At 37.8% G+C, this 19,987-nt stretch overlaps 1 protein-coding gene across 1 annotated transcript in view; it reads left to right on the forward strand.

The window, feature by feature from the left end:
• The window catches only part of LOC111154246 (myotubularin related protein 9), a 61,301-nt gene that overhangs the window by 20,973 nt on the left and 20,341 nt on the right, over nt 1-19,987 (forward strand). Inside the window, exons 4-7 of the mRNA XM_022513749.1 lie at nt 6,211-6,384; nt 14,561-14,778; nt 15,629-15,790; nt 19,427-19,568. Of these exons, the coding sequence (XP_022369457.1) occupies nt 6,211-6,384; nt 14,561-14,778; nt 15,629-15,790; nt 19,427-19,568 (696 nt within the window). The remainder of the gene's footprint in view (nt 1-6,210; nt 6,385-14,560; nt 14,779-15,628; nt 15,791-19,426; nt 19,569-19,987) is intronic.

The raw sequence follows: 19,987 nt of genomic DNA on the forward strand, positions 1-19,987 counted from the left end.
GGGCTGGATATGGAGAGCAGAGGGAGAGGAAGAAGCCGAAGCAGAATTCCCCACTGAGCAGGGAGCCCAACATCAGGGCTTGATCCCAGGACACTAGGATCATGACCTGACCCAAAGGCAGACGCCCGACTGACTGAGCCACCCAGGGTCCCATCACTGAAGGACTTTAAAGCAGTTCTTAAAACTGTCCAATTTCTGGGGCGCCTGGGTGGCTCAATGGGTTAAAGCCTCTGCTTTCGGCTCAGGTCATGATCCCAGGGTCCTGGGATCGAGCCCCACATCGGGCTCTCTGCTCAGCAGGGAGCCTGCTTCCTCCTCTCTCTCTGCCTGTCTCTCTGCCTACTTGTGATCTCTCTCTGTCAAATAAATAAATAAAATCTTAAAAAAAAAAAAAACTGTCCAATTTCTCATAAAGGAAAATATGCTTAAAAACCGAAGAAAAGGTAGGAAATACCAACAGAGAGATAGAAAATATAAAAAGAATCAAATGGAACTTTTAGAACTTTGTGAAAATTATATCTGAAATTAAAAATTCATTGAATGAACGAAAAAGCAGAAGAGATGACAAAAAACAGAACCAATGAACTTGGAATTAGAGCAATAGAACTAACTTTATAGAAAGAAGAGGGAGAGGATAAGTTTTAGTAAAATAAGCAGAGTCTCAGAGACCTGTGTAACAGTATCAGAATGTCTAACATATATGTAATTGGAGAACCAGAAGGAGAGAATAGAGAGAATAAGGTAGAAAATATATTTTTAAAAAATTATGTTCAAAAACTTTCCAAATTTGAGGATTGCTATAAATTCAAAAAGTTCAGCAAGCCCCAGACAGGATAAATGCACAGAAAACATACATAAGCACTTCGTAGTCAACCTGTCAAAGAGAAATAATAAGGAGTTCTTAAAAGCTGCCAGTTAAAAATGAAACATTACATACACAGAGACAACATTCAAATGAGTGTGGACTGTTCATCAGAAATCATGGACCAGAAGAGAAAACTATAAAGTGCTGAAAGGAACAAAACCTGCCAACCTTGAGTTTTGTATGTGGTGAAAATATCTTTCAAGAAGGAAGGTGAGACAACATTTTCAGATAAAAGGAAACTAAGAATTTATTGCCAAGAGGCCTATAGGGAAACAATATAAGGGAAACTTGAATATTTAGAATTATTGAAGAATATTGCAAATAAATGCTAAATACCTAGGTAAATATAACAGGCTTTTTTTAAATTTTTTTAGATATACATGACTATTTAAAGATTATAGCATTGCCTTTGTGGTGTTTATAGTGTATGTAGACATATATGGAAACTATAATGTTAAAGGTGACTGGGTGTGGGGTGGCTGACTGGATAAATATACTTTTACAGTTACATTCTTTGTTGTGAGAATCTGTCATGTGCATTGTAGGATGTTTGGCAGCATCTTTGGCACCACCAGATGCCAATAGAATTCTCCTCCCCCCGCCTGTGGTTGTCTCCACACACTGACAAAAGTTACCTCCATGCAAAATCACCCCTGGTTGAGAACCACCATCCTAGAGCAATCAATTTTTTAAAAATGGGAAGAGCCATAATTTAAAATTTAATACAAATATTAAAATGCAATTCTAAAAAATTAAATAATCTAGTAGTACTGGTGGGAAAGAAAAAAACAACAATAAAAATCTAAGGGACAAACAAAATAAATGTGAGGAATACCCAGAATATTTATAAATTAAACAAAATACTTGTAATAACCTAGGAGTCAGAAATGAAACCATAAAGATTAGAAAATATTTTGAACTGAATGATAATGAAAATGCAACATAAAATATGTGGAATACAGCTAAAGCAATGTTTAAAGAGAAACTTAGAGCTTTAAAATGCTTAGATTGAAAAAGGAGAAAAGGTCTAAAATCACCAACTTAAGCTATGGAGAAAAAAGAGCAAAGTAACTGGAAGGAATGAAATAATAAAAAGAAGAGTATAAATCAATGAAATACTTAGAACTCATAAACAAGTTTAGCAAGGTTGATTAATATTAATATACCAAAACTAATTGTATTGGCAACAAGCAATCTGAAAATGAATAAAATAGTTGGAAATAAATTTAACAAAAGAAGTACAGATTCTTTACACTGAAAAACACAAAACATTTCAGAGAGAAGTTAAAGGATCTCTAAATAAATGGAGAGATATACCATGTTTGTGGATTAGAAGACAGTATGGTTAAGATCACTAGTGGGCTGACTTACATAATGGACCACAAAGTAAATATTTTGGGCTTTGTGGGTCATACAGTCTCTGTTACAACTACGTCACTCTGCTGTTGTAGCATGAAAACAGCAATAGATAACACATCAGTGAATTGGTAGTGCTAGGTTCCAATAAAACTTTACTTACAAAAATGGGCAGTAGGCTGGATTTGGCTTGTAGGCTATTGTTTGCTGACCTCTCATTAAGATGACAATTGTCTCTGGGGCACCTGGGTGGCTCAGTCAATTAAGCATCTGCCTTCAGCTCAAGTCATGTTCCCAGGGTTCTGGGATCAAGCACCATGTCTCACTCTTTGCGCAATGGGAGCCTGCTTCTCCCTCTCCCTCCCTCTGCTGCTCCCCCCTGCTTGTGCTCTCCTTCTCTGTCAAATAAACAAGTAAAAACTTTTTAAAAAGATGACTTTTGCCTCCAAATTGATATATAGATTCAATAAAAAGCCTATCAATTCCAATAGCTGTTTTATCTTGGGGTTGGTACTGACAGAACTATCCTAAAATATAATTGGATTTGCAAAGTTACTAGAATAGCCAAAACACCTTTAAGAAAATAAACGGTTTACTTTCCTTGATTTTATTTATTTATTTATTTATTTATTTATTTTTAAAGATTTTATTTATTTATTTGACAGACAGAGATCACAAGTAGGGGGAGAGTCAGGCAGAGAGAGAGGAAGGGAAGCAGGCTCCCTGCCGAGCAGAGAGCCCGATACGGGGCTCCCTCCATCCCAGGACCCTGGGATCATGACCTGAGCTGAAGGCAGAGGCTTTAACCCACTGAGCCACCCAGGAACCCCTTTTCCTTGATTTTTTTTTTTTTAAGATTTTATTTATTTGTCAGAGAGAGAGCCAGAGCGAGCACATGCAGAGTGGCAGGCTGAGACAGACAAGCAGGCTCCCTGCTGAGCAAGGAGCCCGCCCTGGGACTCAATCCTAGGATGCTGGGATCATGACCTGAGCCGAAGGCAGCCGCTTAACCAACTGAGCCACCCAGGCGTCCCAACCTTTTCCTTGATCTTAAAACTTAATATAAAGCTACAGTAATCAAGAGAATGTGGTATGGTGTAAGGAAGACCTATACATGGATGAAATAACAGCTAAAACTATAAAACTTCTCGAGGACAGCATAGAAAAAAACCTTTATGGTCTTGGGTTAGGCAAAGATTTTTTAGATAAACACCAATAGTGACTGAAAGCAGATTAGTGATTTCCTAGTTTGGGATGTAGAGGGGAAGATACAAATTGTAAAAAATACACAGGGGATTTTGTGGGAGATGATTGAAATGTTTGTTATCTTGATTGTGGTGGTAGTTTCATGGGTGTATACAACTATCAAGACTCATGAAACCAGGCATTCTAACTGGATCTAATTTATTTTTCATACAAATAATCTCAAAGTTGATGAAAAAGAGAAAAAACTTAATGTAAGGTTTAAGTAGGTGATGAGAAACAAAATTAATGATCTGCAATATAGATCTGAAGTAATTGCTCAGAGTACAGAGCAGAAAAACAAGAAAGTTGGGGGAGGTGATAGAGGAGTTAGATACATGCAGGGATGATTAAAGGGAAAAGATCCAGCATTTATTAAATGGGAGTTCAGGAGGAAGATAATAGAGAAAATGGAAGAGAGGCACTATTCAAATGGGTAATGGTCGAGAGTTCTCCAGAATCAATGAAAGTCACAAGTTCTTAAAGTGTCCTGGTAAACACCATGCAAGACAATAAAAAAGAATCTTTACTAGATGTGTTGTAGTACAGCTATAAATAGTAAGGCAAAGGGAATATCACAAAATTAGAGAGGAAAGACGAATTACACAAATGGTGTAATAAAATGAAAATAGAAAAAAACAGTAGGCTAGAACTAAACATCTATGCTTGATAAAAGCTCTTATCAGAAATGCGGTTGAAGGGAATTTACATAATCTGATAAGTGCTATCTGATAAATCTGGTAGAGCTACCCAAAATAAGAACATACAAAGAGCAAATCTTTTATTATTCCCTTTAAATTCAAGAGTGAGACAAGATGCCTACCAGCCCCTACTCCTTGCTTGTTCAGTAAAACAAGAAGGAAAAATAAAAGGTATAAGGATTGGAATGAAAGAAGCAAGACTGTCATTGTTGCTTATATGCTTGTGTACACAGGAAGCTGAAAGAATCTTGCGACTGTAATAAGCATTTCTCTCCATCAACCACAACTTTGAAAACATATCACTAAAACGCAACAAAAATAAAAGGTTTCTAGGAATATACTAAAGAAAAGTATGCAAGGCTTTTATTGAGAGAATTATACAACTTTATTGAAAAAATTAAGAAAGCTTTAAAAAGGTGAGAGACACTATGCTCATGGACAAGGAGATTGAATATTTTAAAGATGTAATTGTCTTCAAATGAATCCGTAGGGTCAGTGCAGTCTTATTAAAACTGCAATGGTTTTTAACATGAAATTTCATAAAAGCCGCACAGAGGAGCAGAGAACTCAGAGGAGCCCAGGTAGTCTTGGAGAGGGGGAAAAAAAGGGAGGAAGAGACAGCCTACTAAATATCAAGTCTATTCTAAAAGCTATGGTACTTACTGCAAATACACCAGTGGGACAGAGTAGAGAGCCCTCTAGGCATGTAAACTTAATATATGCCAGAAAGTGGTGTTGCAGGTCAGTGGACGATCATACTTTTTACAGAGTAGGAAATCAATAAGTAATGCCTAATCTTGAAAATCAAGAAGTAACAATGTAATCATATTATTTAGAAATTTGGAGGTAAACTCCAGAGTTAAAGCTAAAAGAGTTGAAAATGATTGCCTCTGGAGAAAGGGGGAATTATGAGATGGAGGTGAGCAGGAAACAGGTAAATTCCTTTTATTAAATAATAAATCTTTTAGAAACTGTCTTTAAAATTGGTAAAGAGAATAACTGAAAAGTGAAAATGGTTTAATTTAAAAATATATTGTATCATGTAAGAGGTTTTTTTTTTTTTTTTAATCTCTTTTTCCACAGTATGTTGAACATCCTTCAATTTTATCTTCTTGGTACTGCAACCCATGGCCAGTATGTTAGGCCAGCTCTGATTTATCGGAATATATCAAAATTTGCATATACAACTTTTTACAGTCTTCAAGTGGTTTTTATTTTTAATATTCGAAATAAGTTGTCATTGGATAACTTTATATGGTATACTTTTAGTACTTAGTGTAGTGAGTTAGAAATGAGTTCATTGATTCCTATGTATAACTTTTTTTTTAAAGTATTAAGTCATTATTGTCTTAAGAAAGATATTACCGGTCTTTCTACGTTTTCCTTTTTTTATTTTATTTATTTTTTTTTTTTTAAAGATTTTATTTATTTATTTGACAGAGATCACAAGTAGGCAGAGAGGCAGGCAGAGAGAGAGGAAGGGAAGCAGGCTCCCTGATGAGCAGAGAGCCAGATGCTGGGCTCCATTCCAGGACCCTGGGATCATGACCTGAGGCACCCAGGCGCCCCTCCTTTTTTTAAATAATAGAAAAGAACAGGGGATTTGATGTACATAGTAGCTCTGTTCTCATCTGTTCTGGTTAAGCATTATCTAGAGTATTACAGTCTAACTGTTGCTATACTGAAGAGTACCAAAAATAAAAGGTACCCAAAAAGGGTGAGTGGGATGATGTCAGCTAATAGGATGCCATGTGAAATAGGAACATGTGCTGAAATCATAGTAAAAACAGTAGAGGAAGTGACAGGAGCCTCATTTTGCTCAATAAAAGGAAGCACTTTCTAGGAACGGAGGATCCCTAGCATAGCAGGAAGCTGATTCTGAAGAATAGAACTCCTTCAAGCATAGGTTAGGTATCCTTACATTAAATTCCTGAGAGATGGCTTCTTCGTTGTGTGGAAGTTGATCTCTAAGGTCCTTTAAAATTTTCAGATTATTTTGTGACATTGAGATACTTGCTTAGCTTTGAAGTATTTTGTGTTTTTCAGACCAGTGAATGGAGGTTAAGCTATGTCAATAAGGAATTTGCTGTCTGCCCTTCTTACCCGCCGATTGTCATAGTTCCCAAATCCATTGATGATGAAGCTCTTCGAAAGGTAGCTGCATTTCGACATGGAGGACGCTTCCCAGTACTCAGCTATTACCATAAAAAAAATGGAATGGTAAGTGTATGGTACTGCTCCTTGATCCACTGAAAGCCTTAGTTTGCAGATCTTTTCTTAGAAATACTCCCTTTTCTATGTACGTGTTCATAGATGTGATTAGTCTCTCCTGTTAGGACTTCCTCCTTTTAAACTTTAGGGAATCAGGAGTAGTATGTTTTGTGATTAGGGTATGATTTTGAATTTTGTTCATGATGCTGCTCAAAATTAGAAAGGCCAGATAGGTTTATCTTCAGGACTCAGTACAAAGGGAACTAATGTTCATTTGATACTTAAAATAATGCTCTTAGATAGAAAAATGAATTTCTCCAACTAGAACAGCAGTAGGATACTTTATTTTAATTATCTATATTTAATTATCTGTGCTAAATTTCCCTATAAGAGGTAAATTGGGGGGGAGGAGTCAAGATGGCGGAGAAGTAGCAGGCTGAGACTACTTCAGGTAGCGGGAGATCAGCTAGATAGCTTATCTAAAGATTACAAACACCTACAAATCCAACGGGAGATCGAAGAGAAGAAGAACAGCAACTCTAGAAACAGAAAATCAACCACTTTCTGAAAGGTAGGACTGGCGGAGAAGTGAATCCAAAGCGACGGGAAGATAGACCGCGGGGGGAGGGGCCGGCTCCCGGCAAGCGGCGGAGCAACGGAGCACAAAATCGGGACTTTTAAAAGTCTGTTCCGCTGAGGGACATCGCTCCAGAGGCTTAACCGGGGTGAAGCCCACGCAGGGTCAGCGTGGCCTCAGGTCCCGCAGGGTCACAGAAGGATCAGGGGTGTCTGAGTGTCGCAGAGCTTACAGGTGTTAGAACAGGGAAGCCGGCTACAGAGACAGAGCCGAGGAGTAAGCTCTAAGCTCGGGGTTACCTTGAACCAGTCGCAGGCTCGGTCAGCTCGGAGCGTGGCCAGAGGCAGGGTGACGGGAGTAAATCGGCGCTGTTCTCTGAGGGCGCACTGAGGAGTGGGGCCCCGGGCTCTCGGCTCCTTCGGGCCGGAGACCGGGAGGCCGCCATCTTCATCCCCGCCCTCCGGAACTCTACGGAAAGCGCTCAGGGAACAAAAGCTCCCGAAAGCAAACCCGAGCGGATTACTCAGCCCGGCCCCTGGTAAGGGCGGTGCAACTCCGCCTGGGGCAAAGACACTTGAGAATCACTACAACAGGCCCCTCCCCCAGAAGATCAACAAGAAGCCCAGCCAGGACCAAGTTCACCTACCAAGGAGTACAGTTTCAATACCAAGGAGAGCAGCGGAATTCCAAAGGAGGAGAAAGCAAAGCACGGAACTCATGGCTTTCTCCCCATGATTCTTTAGCCTTGCAGTTAATTTAATTTTTTTTTCTTTTTCAATTTATTTTTCTTCTTCTGCTAAATTTTTTTAAACTTTTACCCTTTTCTTTTTTAACGTTTTTTAACTAGTTTATCTAATATATATATATATTTTTTCTTTTTATATTTTTTCTTTATTGGTTTTCTTTTTTTAATTGTTTCTTTATTTTTTTTTTTTCTTCTTCTTTCTGAACCTCTTTTTATCCCCTTTCTCCCCCTCACGATTTGGGATCTCTTCTGATTTGGCTAAAGCATATTTTCCTGGGGTTGTTGCCACCCTTTTAGTATTTTACTTGCTCCTTCATCTACTCTTATCTGGACAAAATGACAAGGCGGAAAAATTCACCACAAAAAAAAAGAACAAGGGGCAGTACCAAAGGCTAGGGACCTAATCAATACAGACATTGGTAATATGTCAGATCTAGAGTTCAGAATGACGATTCTCAAGGTTCTAGCCAGGCTTGAAAAAGGCATGGAAGATATTAGAGAAACCCTCTCGGGAGATATAAAAGCCCTTTCTGGAGAAATAAAAGAACTAAAATCTAACCAAGTTGAAATCAAAAAAGCTATTAATGAGGTGCAATCAAAAATGGAGGCTCTCACTGCTAGGATAAATGAGGCAGAAGAAAGAATTAGCGATATAGAAGACCAAATGACAGAGAATAAAGAAGCTGAGCAAAAGAGGGACAAACAGCTACTGGACCACGAGGGGAGAATTCGAGAGATAAGTGACACCATAAGACGAAACAACATTAGAATAATTGGGATTCCAGAAGAAGAGGAAACAGAGAGGGGAGCAGAAGGTATATTGGAGAGAATTATTGGGGAGAATTTCCCCAATATGGCAAAGGGAACAAGCATCAAAATCCAGGAGATTCAGAGAACCCCCCTCAAAATCAATAAGATTAGGTCCACACCCCGTCACCTAATAGTAAAATTTACAAGTCTTAGTGACAAAGAGAAGATCCTGAAAGCAGCCCGTGAAAAGAAGTCTGTAACGTACAATGGTAAAAATATTAGATTGGCAGCAGACTTATCCACAGAGACCTGGCAGGCCAGAAAGAGCTGGCATGATATATTCAGAGTACTAAACGAGAAAAACATGCAGCCAAGAATACTATATCCAGCTAGGCTATCATTGAAAATAGGAGGAGAGATTAAAAGCTTCCAGGACAAACAAAAACTGAAAGAATTTGCAAATACCAAACCAGCTCTACAGGAAATATTGAAAGGGGTCCTCTAAGCAAAGAGAGACCCTAAAAGTAGTAGATCAGAAAGGAACAGAGACAATATACAGTAACAGTCACCTTACAGGCAATACAATGGCACTAAATTCATATCTCTAAATATTTACCCTGAATGTTAATGGGCTAAATGCCCCAATCAAAAGACACAGGGTATCAGAATGGATAAAAAAACAAAACCCATCTATATGTTGCCTACAAGAAACTCATCTTAAACCCGAAGACACCTCCAGATTTAAAGTGAGGGGGTGGAAAAGAATTTACCATGCTAATGGACATCAGAAAAAAGCAGGAGTGGCAATCCTTATATCAGATCAATTAGACTTTAAGCCAAAGACTATAATACGAGATGAGGAAGGACACTATATCATACTCAAAGGAACTGTCTAACAAGAAGATCTAACAATTTTAAATATCTATGCCCCTAACATGGGAGCAGCCAACTATATAAACCAATTAATAACAAAATCAAAGAAACACATCGACGATAATACAATAATAGTAGGGGACTTTAACACTCCCCTCACTGAAATGGACAGATCATCCAAGCAAAAGATCAACAAGGAAATCAAGGCCTTAAATGCCACACTGGACCAGATGGACATCACAGATATATTCAGAACAATTCAAAGCAACAGAATACACATTCTTCTCTAGTGCACATGGAACATTCTCCAGAATAGATCATATTCTCGATCCTAAATCAGATCTCAACCGTTATCAAAAGATTGGAATCATTCCCTGCATATTTTCAGACCACAATGCTCTGAAGCTAGAACTCAATCACAAGAGGAAATTTGGAAAGAACCCAAATACATGGAGACTAAACAGCATCCTTCTAAAGAATGAATGGGTCAACCAGGAAATTAAAGAAGAGTTGAAAAAATTCATGGAAACAAATGATAATGAAAACACAACGGTTCAAAATCTGTGGGACACGACAAAGGCAGTTCTGAGAGGAAAATATATAGCGGTACAAGCCTTTCTCAAGAAACAAGAAAGGTCTCAGGTACACAACCTGACCCTACACCTAAAAGAGCTGGAGAAAGAACAAGAAAGAAACCCTAAACCCAGCAGGTGAAGAGAAATCATAAAGATCAAAGCAGAAATCAATGAAATAGAAACCAAAAAAACAATAGAACAAATCAACGAAACTAGGAGCTGGTTCTTTGAAAGAATTAATAAGATCGATAAACCCCTGGCCAGACTTATCAAAAAGAAAAGAGAAAGGACCCAAATAAATAAAATCATGAATGAAAGAGGAGAGATCACAACGAACACCAAAGAAATACAGACAATTATAAGAACATACTATGAGCAACTCTACGCCTACAAATTTGACAATCTGGAAGAAATGGATGCATTCCTAGAGACATATAAACTACCACAACTGAGCCAGGAAGAAATAGAAAGCCTGAACAGACCCATAACCAGTAAGGAGATTGAAACAGTCATCAAAAATCTCCAAACGAACAAAAGCCCAGGGCCAGATGGTTTCCCGGGGGAATTCTACCAAACATTTAAAGAAGAACTAATTCCTATTCTCCTGAAACTGTTCCAAAAAATAGAAATGGAAGGAAAACTTCCAAACTCATCTTATGAGGCCAGCATCACCTTGATCCCAAAACCAGACAAGGATCCCATCAAAAAAGAGAACTACAGACCAATATCCTTGATGAACACAGATGCAAAAATTCTCGCCAAAATACTAGCCAATAGGATTCAACAGTACATTAAAAGGATTATTCACCACGACCAAGTGGGATTTATTCCAGGGCTGCAAGGTTGGTTCAACATCCGCAAATCAATCAATGTGATACAACACATTAATAAAAGAAAGAACAAGAACCATATGATACTCTCCATAGATGCTGAAAAAGCATTTGACAAAGTACAGCATCCCTTCCTGATCAAAACTCTTCAAAGTGTAGGGATAGAGGGCACATACCTCAATATTATCAAAGCCATCTATGAAAAACCCACCGCAAATATCATTCTCAATGGAGAAAAACTGAGAGCTTTTCCGCTAAGGTCAGGAACACGGCAGGGATGTCCGTTATCACCACTGCTATTCAACATAGTACTAGAAGTCCTTGCCTCAGCAATCAGACAACAAAAGGAAATTAAAGGCATCCAGATCGGCAAAGAAGAAGTCAAACTATCACTCTTCACAGATGATATGATACTGTATGTGGAAAACCCAAAAGACTCCACTCCAAAACTGCTAGAACTTGTACAGGAATTCAGTAAAGTGTCAGGATATAAAATCAATTTACAGAAATCAGTTGCATTTCTCTACACCAACAACAAGACAGAAGAAAGAGAAATTAAGGAGTCAATCCCATTTACAATTGCACCCAAAACTATAAGATACCTAGGAATAAATCTAACCAAAGAGACTAAGAATCTATACACAGAAAACTATAAAGTACTCATGAAAGAAATTGAGGAAGACACAAAGAAATGGAAAAATGTTCCATGCTCCTGGATTGGAAGAATAAATATTGTGAAAATGTCTATGCTACCTAAAGCAATCTACACATTTAATGCAATTCCTATCAAAGTACCATCCATTTTTTTCAAAGAAATGGAACAAATAATCCTAAAATTTATATGGAACCAGAAAAGACCTCGAATAGCCAAAGCAATATTGAAAAAGAAAGCCAAAGTTGGTGGCATCACAATTCCGGACTTCAAGCTCTATTACAAAGCTGTCATCATCAAGACAGCATGGTACTGGCACAAAAACAGACACATAGATCAATGGAACAGAATAGAGAGCCCAGAAATAGACCCTCAACTCTATGGTCAACTAATCTTCGACAAAGCAGGAAAGAATATCCAATGGAAAAAAGACAGCCTCTTCAACAAATGGTGTTGGGAAAATTGGACAGCCACATGCAGAAAAATGAAATTGGATCATTTCCTTACACCACACACGAAAATAGACTCAAAATGGATGAAGGATCTCAATGTGAGAAAGGAATCCATCAAAATCCTTGAGGAGAACACAGGCAGCAACCTCTTCGACCTCAGCCGCAGCAACATCTTCCTAGGAACATCGCCAAAGGCAAGGGAAGCAAGGGCAAAAATGAACTATTGGGATTTCATCAAGATCAAAAGCTTTTGCACAGCAAAGGAAACAGTTAACAAAACCAAAAGACAACTGACAGAATGGGAGAAGATATTTGCAAATGACATATCGGATAAAGGGCTAGTGTCCAAAATCTATAAAGAACTTAGCAAACTCAACACCCAAAGAACAAATAATCCAATCAAGAAATGGGCAGAGGACATGAACAGACATTTCTGCAAAGAAGACATCCAGATGGCCAAGAGACACATGAAAAAGTGCTCCATATCACTCGGCATCAGGGAAATACAAATCAAAACCACAATGAGATACCACCTCACACCAGTCAGAATGGCTAAAATTAACAAGTCAGGAAATGACAGATGCTGGCGAGGATGCGGAGAAAGGGGAACCCTCCTACACTGTTGGTGGGAATGCAAGCTGGTGCAACCACTCTGGAAAACAGCATGGAGGTTCCTCAAAATGTTGAAAATAGAACTACCCTATGACCCAGCAATTGCACTGCTGGGTATTTACCCTAAAGATACGAACGTAGTGATCCGAAGGGGCACGTGCACCCGAATGTCTACAATAGCCAAACTATGGAAAGAACCTAGATGTCCATCAACAGACGAATGGATAAAGAAGATGTGGTATATATACACAATGGAATACTATGCGGCCATCAAAAGAAATGAAATCTTGCCATTTGCGACGACGTGGATGGAACTAGAGGGTATCATGCTTAGCGAAATAAGTCAATCGGAGAAAGACAACTCTCATATGATCTCCCTGATATGAGGGAGAGGAGATGCAACATGGGGGGTTAAGGGGGTAGGAGAAGAGTAAATGAAACAAGATGGGATTGGGAGGGAGACAAACCATAAGTGACTCTTAATCTCACAAAACAAACTGAGGGTTAATGGGGGGAGGGGGGTTGGTGGGGTGGGATTATGGACACTGGGGAGGGTATGTGCTATGGTGAGTGCTGTGAAGTGTGTAAACCTGGCGATTCTCAGACCTGTACCCCTGGGGATAAAAATATATTATATGTTTATAAAAAATAAAATAAAAATAAATTAAAAAAAAAAAGAGGTAAATTGAGTGGACATTTTTATTTTCCCAAAAGGGAGAAGAGTGACACATGTTATTGTTACAACTTTAGTAAATACAGGAGTCAGTAATTGAATAGGCAAGCATTTGCTGTATGTATGTGTATGTTTCCTAAATATTTTTTCTTTTTCTTTTTTTTTTTTTTTTGAGAGAGAGTGCACAAGGGTGGGGCTAGAGTAGAGCAGGTGGAGAGAGAATCCTAAGCGAGAGCATGGAGCCCAATATGGGGCCCACGATCCTAAGATGATGACCTGAGCCGAAATCAAGAGTTGGATGCCTAACTGACTGAGCCATGCAGCCGCCCCCTAAATATTTTCTAAATCTGTTTGTATTCTCTTCTTTTCTCTCAGTCGGTAACTCTGTTTCTCATTTCGAAGCCAATAGTAAATTAGTGGATAAGTTATAGTCATATTCCATTTCCCTTTTTTCCCTGGATAATAAACCAAGTATGGATATTTAGGATAAAAAAATTGCTAAAAATTTGCTGCTTTGACATCAGATCATCTATCCTATTTGCTCAGTAGTATTTCTGTTAATCAGGGTTCATTACAAAGCATTTTAAAAACTGATACTAAATATACTATGTGTCCATTTACATGGTTAGCTGGGAGTTAACTGTCGACATCTGGGAGTTAGCTGTCGTCATCTTCTGGATGATCTTTCTTCATCCTGTTAAATTTCAAGGTAGTTAAGATAACAGCATGTATTATGGGGTAAAGTGGAAATAACTAAACCATTCACCAGGGAAGAGACCAGTATAATACTGATTTCTTGTGAGAAGTTTCAAAACCAGACCTTTTATAATATATAGTTAATGGTCTTTGGAAACATCTAAGACTTTAAATACTGAAAAGGATGAAAGAGGGCCAAAGAAGAATAAATAATAGACAAACAGTTTTTAAGATATGAAAATGATTCCCACAAGAAGAATAGTGCATAAACTTTTTTATCTTACCATGGGTTCCTTTTCTCTTTATAATTCTTTTTTCAAAAGAAGACAGATGCTTAACCAACTGAGCCCAGGTGTCCCTGTAATTCTTGATAAAACCTGCCACCCTCTTTATGTAGTTGAAACAAAAGTTTGTCAGTACATAGGCTATTATTCTTCTATTACAAGGCCTTGTCCAGTAAACAATTTACTAAGTGAATTGTAATATTTGATCTTTTTAGTAATTATACTGTATTATGTGGAATTATTTTTGAGATAGAAGAAAATCTGTTAAAGTGCAGGGCTTATTTTTGTTTTATAGTTTTTAACTACTGCAAATATATAGAAATATTTCTTTGTTTCAGGATCAAATTCATCTTCAAAGAGTCACACAGTTGTTTTTTAGATAACTCTTCCTCTAGCTAATTCATTTCTGTTTTCAGAATCTTTCAAAGCAGCTACTCTTTAATTTTAAACAGCATTGTGCTTCTAGGTAATCATGCGAAGTGGTCAGCCACTCACTGGCACAAATGGGAGAAGGTGCAAAGAAGATGAAAAGCTGATAAATGCTACCCTCAGGGCAGGAAAACGAGGCTACATCATTGACACCCGCTCTTTAAATGTCGCTCAGCAAGCTAGAGCCAAAGGTGGCGGCTTTGAACAAGAAGCTCATTATCCCCAGTGGAGGCGGATTCATAAGTCTATTGAGAGGTAAAAGACTCTAAAGATGGTAATGGACTCTTTTTTGAAGTGCATTAGAGTGAACCATTAGCTGTTAAAAGATCACAGGTTCTCGAAGGAACCTACCCATTAACCTAAAGTCAGAAATTGGAGGGATATCCTGTCATGTTTTGTGAGATAAGCAGGAAACTTAATCTTGGGTGCCCAAAAGTGACTTTTAGTTAAATAGCATGCTTTCTTTAAGTGAAACTCTGCAATTTCATCACTGCAAGTTCTCTTCCTCTACTTGTAGATCACTGGTCACCACACTTAGTGATCAGATATGCTACAGATAAGTATAGTTTTCTAAGTCAGAAGACTAGAGACTTCTCTCCCCCACATACTATTTCCTCTACCTGTATTTCTTGTTTATGCTTACAGCTAGAGGTTTATAAGGGCTTCTGGATGGGTGGGTGGGGTTGGAGCTAATAAAACAAGGGATCTGAGCTCGCCTTGGCCATCCCTGCCAAAGGTACCGGTGTCTAGTGTTGGACCTGTGGGAACAGGATTGTGGATGTCAGTCGTGTGGGCTTGTGACTTGTCACAAAATGCAGTGTTCTGGCCCGCTCCCTAGTCAGATAATTCAGCTGTATGAACTGGTTTAATCTGTTCATCTGAGGAATGATTTACCATGACAGGCATGTTAAGCTTCTTTGCAATCATTTTAAATATTAGTTTTTCAATGTTTAATTATCAAATTACTGTATAACTAGGTAAATATTTTTGTACTGTTTTGAGCTACTTTGCCTCTTGGATATATTGGAGAGTAGGGTTTTGGCTTGGTTTCTCCTTCATCATTGTATTTTCCATTTTCTTTTTTACTTTTTCTTGTTTTTTAAAGGTATCACATTCTTCAGGAGAGCTTAATCAAACTTGTAGAAGCTTGTAATGACCAAACACATAACATGGACCGATGGCTCGGTAGATTGGAGGCTTCGAACTGGCTGACTCACATCAAAGAGATTCTTACAACTGCTTGTCTAGCAGCTCAGTGTATCGACAGGTAAAGTGTATTTCAGTGTTCCGGAATGGGACACGTACTACTAACTAGACTTTGCTTCTATCCAGACTATGTTTATATATTGTGTTAAAGTTTGCGCCTAGTCTATACCTTATGTTCAGATCATTGTATAAATTACTACATATGATAGTCATTGCCATTCAGTTATCGATGAAATATGTACATAGAGTCTGGTATTTAATTGACGATTAATGAACCACATACATCACACATCTTCAATAATACAGATTTTTTTAAGTACTAAAGGAACTATTTTTTTCTATAAAATCCTTGAATTGTGGATCTACCAATTTTCCTTTTCTTATACCGTGCTCAGAGGGCAAAACCGGTCGTCTTACTTTGGAAATATCAGTGAAAAGAAACATGTAATTCTGTTACACAGTAAAATGATTCTTTCTAATTTCTCAGGTATCTTATTAACAAACAACTTGATATGTGTAGTTACATCAGGATCTCAAGTTGAGCATACCTGAGGGCAGTGATGTGAAGTATGTGAAGTGATTTTAGTTTATTCACTCAGTTGAAGGTTGCTAATCCTTGAGACTTGAGGCAGAAGACTTAAACACAGAGGCAAAAGGATTGGTGTAAGTTGTTGCAGAAGCTTAGAATGCCCTTTTTTAAGAAGGGGATTCCTCTGAAACAATAGGTAGGTATAAGTATCACTAACACATAGTTGGGTGGCACTTTTCCTTGAGACTATAATTTGTTTTATTGATGTTTCCAAATTAAGGAAGTATGTATGTAATGTTTTTATGGTTAGTGAGAAATTGATCATAGAACAGGTTGCTTAAGATTATGTGATGAGTTAATGACAAAACCAGTAATGGGTAGAGATTCTTGGTGTTGGGATGAAAATGATGAGATGTTAGTATTAAAGGGTTTTGTTTCTTTATAACCTAAGTTAAAAAGATTTCCCCTTAATAGGAAAATCATCAGAAAAGACACAGACTTCATCCATGTAATAACCATGGAAAATGGGATCTGGGGCAGTGGGTTAACTGCAAACTACTTCAGTATTTTGATTGCATTAAAGAAGGTATTTAAAAGATTTTTCTAAATTTTTTTTTCAGTGTAACAGTATTCATTTTTTTTGCACCACACCCAGTGCTCCATGCAATCCGTGCCCTCTCCAATACCCACCACCTGGTTCCCCTAATATTCCACCCCCCGCCCCTTCAGAACCCTCAGATTGTTTTTCAGAGTCCATAGTCTCTCATGGTTCACCTCCTCTTCCAATTTCCCTCAACTCCCTTCTCCTCTCCATCTCCCCTTGTCCTCCATGCTATTTGTTATGCCTCACAAATGAGTGAAACCATATGATAATTGACTCTCTCTGCTAGACTTCTTTCACTCAGCATAATCTCTTCCAGTCCCGTCCATGTTGCTACAAAAGTTGGGTATTCATCCTTTCTGATGGAGGCATGATACTCCATAGTGTATATGGACCACATCTTCCTTATCCATTCGTCCGTTGAAGGGCATCTTGGTTCTTTCCGCAGTTTGGCGACCGTGGCCATTGCTGCTATAAACATTGGGGTACAGATGGCCCTTCTTTTCACTACATCTGTATCTTTGGGGTAAATACCCAGTAGTGCAATTGCAGGGTCATAGGGAAGCTCTATTTTTAATTTCTTGAGGAATCTCCACACTGTTCTCCAAAGTGGCTATACCAACTTGCATTCCCACCAACAGTGTAAGAGGGTTCCCCTTTCTCCACATCCTCTCCAACACATGTTGTTTCCTGTCTTGCTAATTTTAGCCATTCTAACTGGTATAAGGTGGTATCTCAATGATGATTTTCCTATCAAAATATTCTACTTAGTTCCACTTCGTGACCTGGTATAAGGTCAAGATGTTGGGAGCTATCGCATTTCTCCTGTATACTTAACCCACCATTAAATTAACTTGTACTGTGGCAAGATGATTTCTCCTTACAGTCTAAACCAGCAGGTTATGCATAGATGTGACTCACATGGAGAATAAAATGTAATTTTAAAAATGATAATTTTTAGCATTAATTAAAACTTCTAATAATAAATATTAATGCCAGTATTCATTAAAAAAAAAAAAAAGATTTCCCCTTGCATGGTGAATACGGAGGCTTCTGTTTTCTTATGAACTGTAAATGATAATGAACACTTGTCACCATGTTGTCTGAATTTGCAGCCATACTAATGGGATGCTGCAGGTCCAGGCAAGGTGAAGAACAGGATTTAGCTCCACCTTTGTTTAGATTCAGCTGGCCACCAGAAACAAATAGGGACTTGCACATTCTTGTACGACTTGAAGGTTTTGGTTTATTTTGCCATGGTTTGGGTCCCTTTTCTGATATATACTGGTTTATTATTTATATCTCCATAAAAATCTGCCTTTGTAATCAATCACTCAAAATGTAAAAATAGACATTAAATTAATTGAATTAAATGTAAAATGTGCCACAGATAACTAAGATGTATTGATTGAATGTATACATCAGAAGTCTTAAATATTTGCTCCTATCCTTCTACTTAGTCATGAGATTTCATCCTAAGAATGAGGTTGTTAACCTAACCATAGGTGAATGGCGGGGAGTCTTATTTTCAAATTAAGAACTCTCAGATAATTTCACAGAAGACAAAAAGCTAAGTATGGTATAACAAAAATTAGCAATGACCTAAATAACTCTTCAGACATTTAAGCCAATTTTAGTTGATCACCTAATAAAATATTATATAACCATTAATACAGTACTTCTAAAGGTGATGTGGAGACATGGGAAAATGTTTATAATAAAAGAGGAAATCATAAAAAATTACCTTTTGTTATAGCTACATAAAGGATATAAGTACATGGGAAGAGAATTAATAGTAGTCCCCAAACTTGAAATTCTTATGAGAAAGTGGTGAGGTTATTCTCCTTTTTCTTGAAATATCCTTCACTGTCATTTCAATATCAGAGTTGGAAGAAGAGGAGGGGAAATGTACTTAATTTAGTTTTTGATATTTCTTTCATAGTCTTTAGAATAAGGGGATCCCAGACTCCTCCTAAGTATCATGGTATAGTAATATCATTGCCACTGGCTTTCTAGATTGACAGTTTTACGCCTTTTTTTTTTTTTTTTTTTTTATGTTTCTTCTTGTTTTCATGTTTCTGAAAGTGTGGTTCAGGTCTTATTTCCTAGCTCTGTTACATTACAGTTTATGAATGCATCCTTAATAGTCAGCTAATGGTGAAAAGGTAGAATCAAGGTCAGAGAGATACAGAAAAATAACTTTTAAGTGTATGTTTCTAGGTTTGATGAGAAGCGCTTTAATCAGCTATTAAGGCAGAAAAAAAAAAGCACCTATTATGTGTGATAAAAGACTGCTTTTGGATTTTGTTAAAGGAGAAAAAATTCAACTAAAATGTTTTGTGAAGGTTGTTACAACTTAAAAAGGATCTTGCCATGTGAAATTTGAAACCCATAGTATTTCTTTCCTAAGAGAAGCTCTCTTCATGTGCCTTATTTCAACTCTAAATCCTACTGGAAAGAGCAGAATGCACGAGTTTGAAATACTGTACTCAATAAATGTTTGTTTTTAACGGAGTTGATTGACCATGTTGGGAGTATCCCATTTGTACTCTGGATTTTCCTATCAGGGAAGGGGCATCCATATTGATTCATGGAACAGAAGGAACTGATTCCACACTTCAGGTCACCTCCCTGGCCCAGATCATCTTGGAACCCAGAAGCAGGACCATCCGTGGTTTTGAGGCCCTGATAGAAAGAGAGTGGCTGCAGGTAAGAAAAGCTGTTCGGTGTGCACAGGAACTGCTAATAATTGATGTGATCCCAGTTTGCAAGAGTGGAAAGAATGTATGAAATTTTGATTGATTAAAATGCTTAAATGGTATGTTTAACTGTCTTTCTCACAGTGAACATTTATAATCTTTACTGCTTCTTAACTTTTGTGCCTCTCTTTGCTTATTTTGCTCACTTGGCATTTCATTCCCTTAACAAACTGTCACTAATTGTACTTTGTTACCTACAGGGGAAATAACAAAGAGTGTAAAATAGTGTAGAGATAAAAAATATGAACAAAGCAGGAAGGGGGCATGAGGACTTGTATTATAAGGCACATGCTCTAGAACTTTCTGCCTTTTGCTCGTCCGGCTCCACCCTATCCTCTTGCCCCACCAGGTGACATCCTCCTGCTTTAT

Source organism: Enhydra lutris, unplaced genomic scaffold, assembly GCF_002288905.1.
Source record: "Enhydra lutris kenyoni isolate GAN:26980312 unplaced genomic scaffold, ASM228890v2 scaffoldscaffold3, whole genome shotgun sequence".
Lineage (NCBI taxonomy): Eukaryota > Metazoa > Chordata > Mammalia > Carnivora > Mustelidae > Enhydra > Enhydra lutris.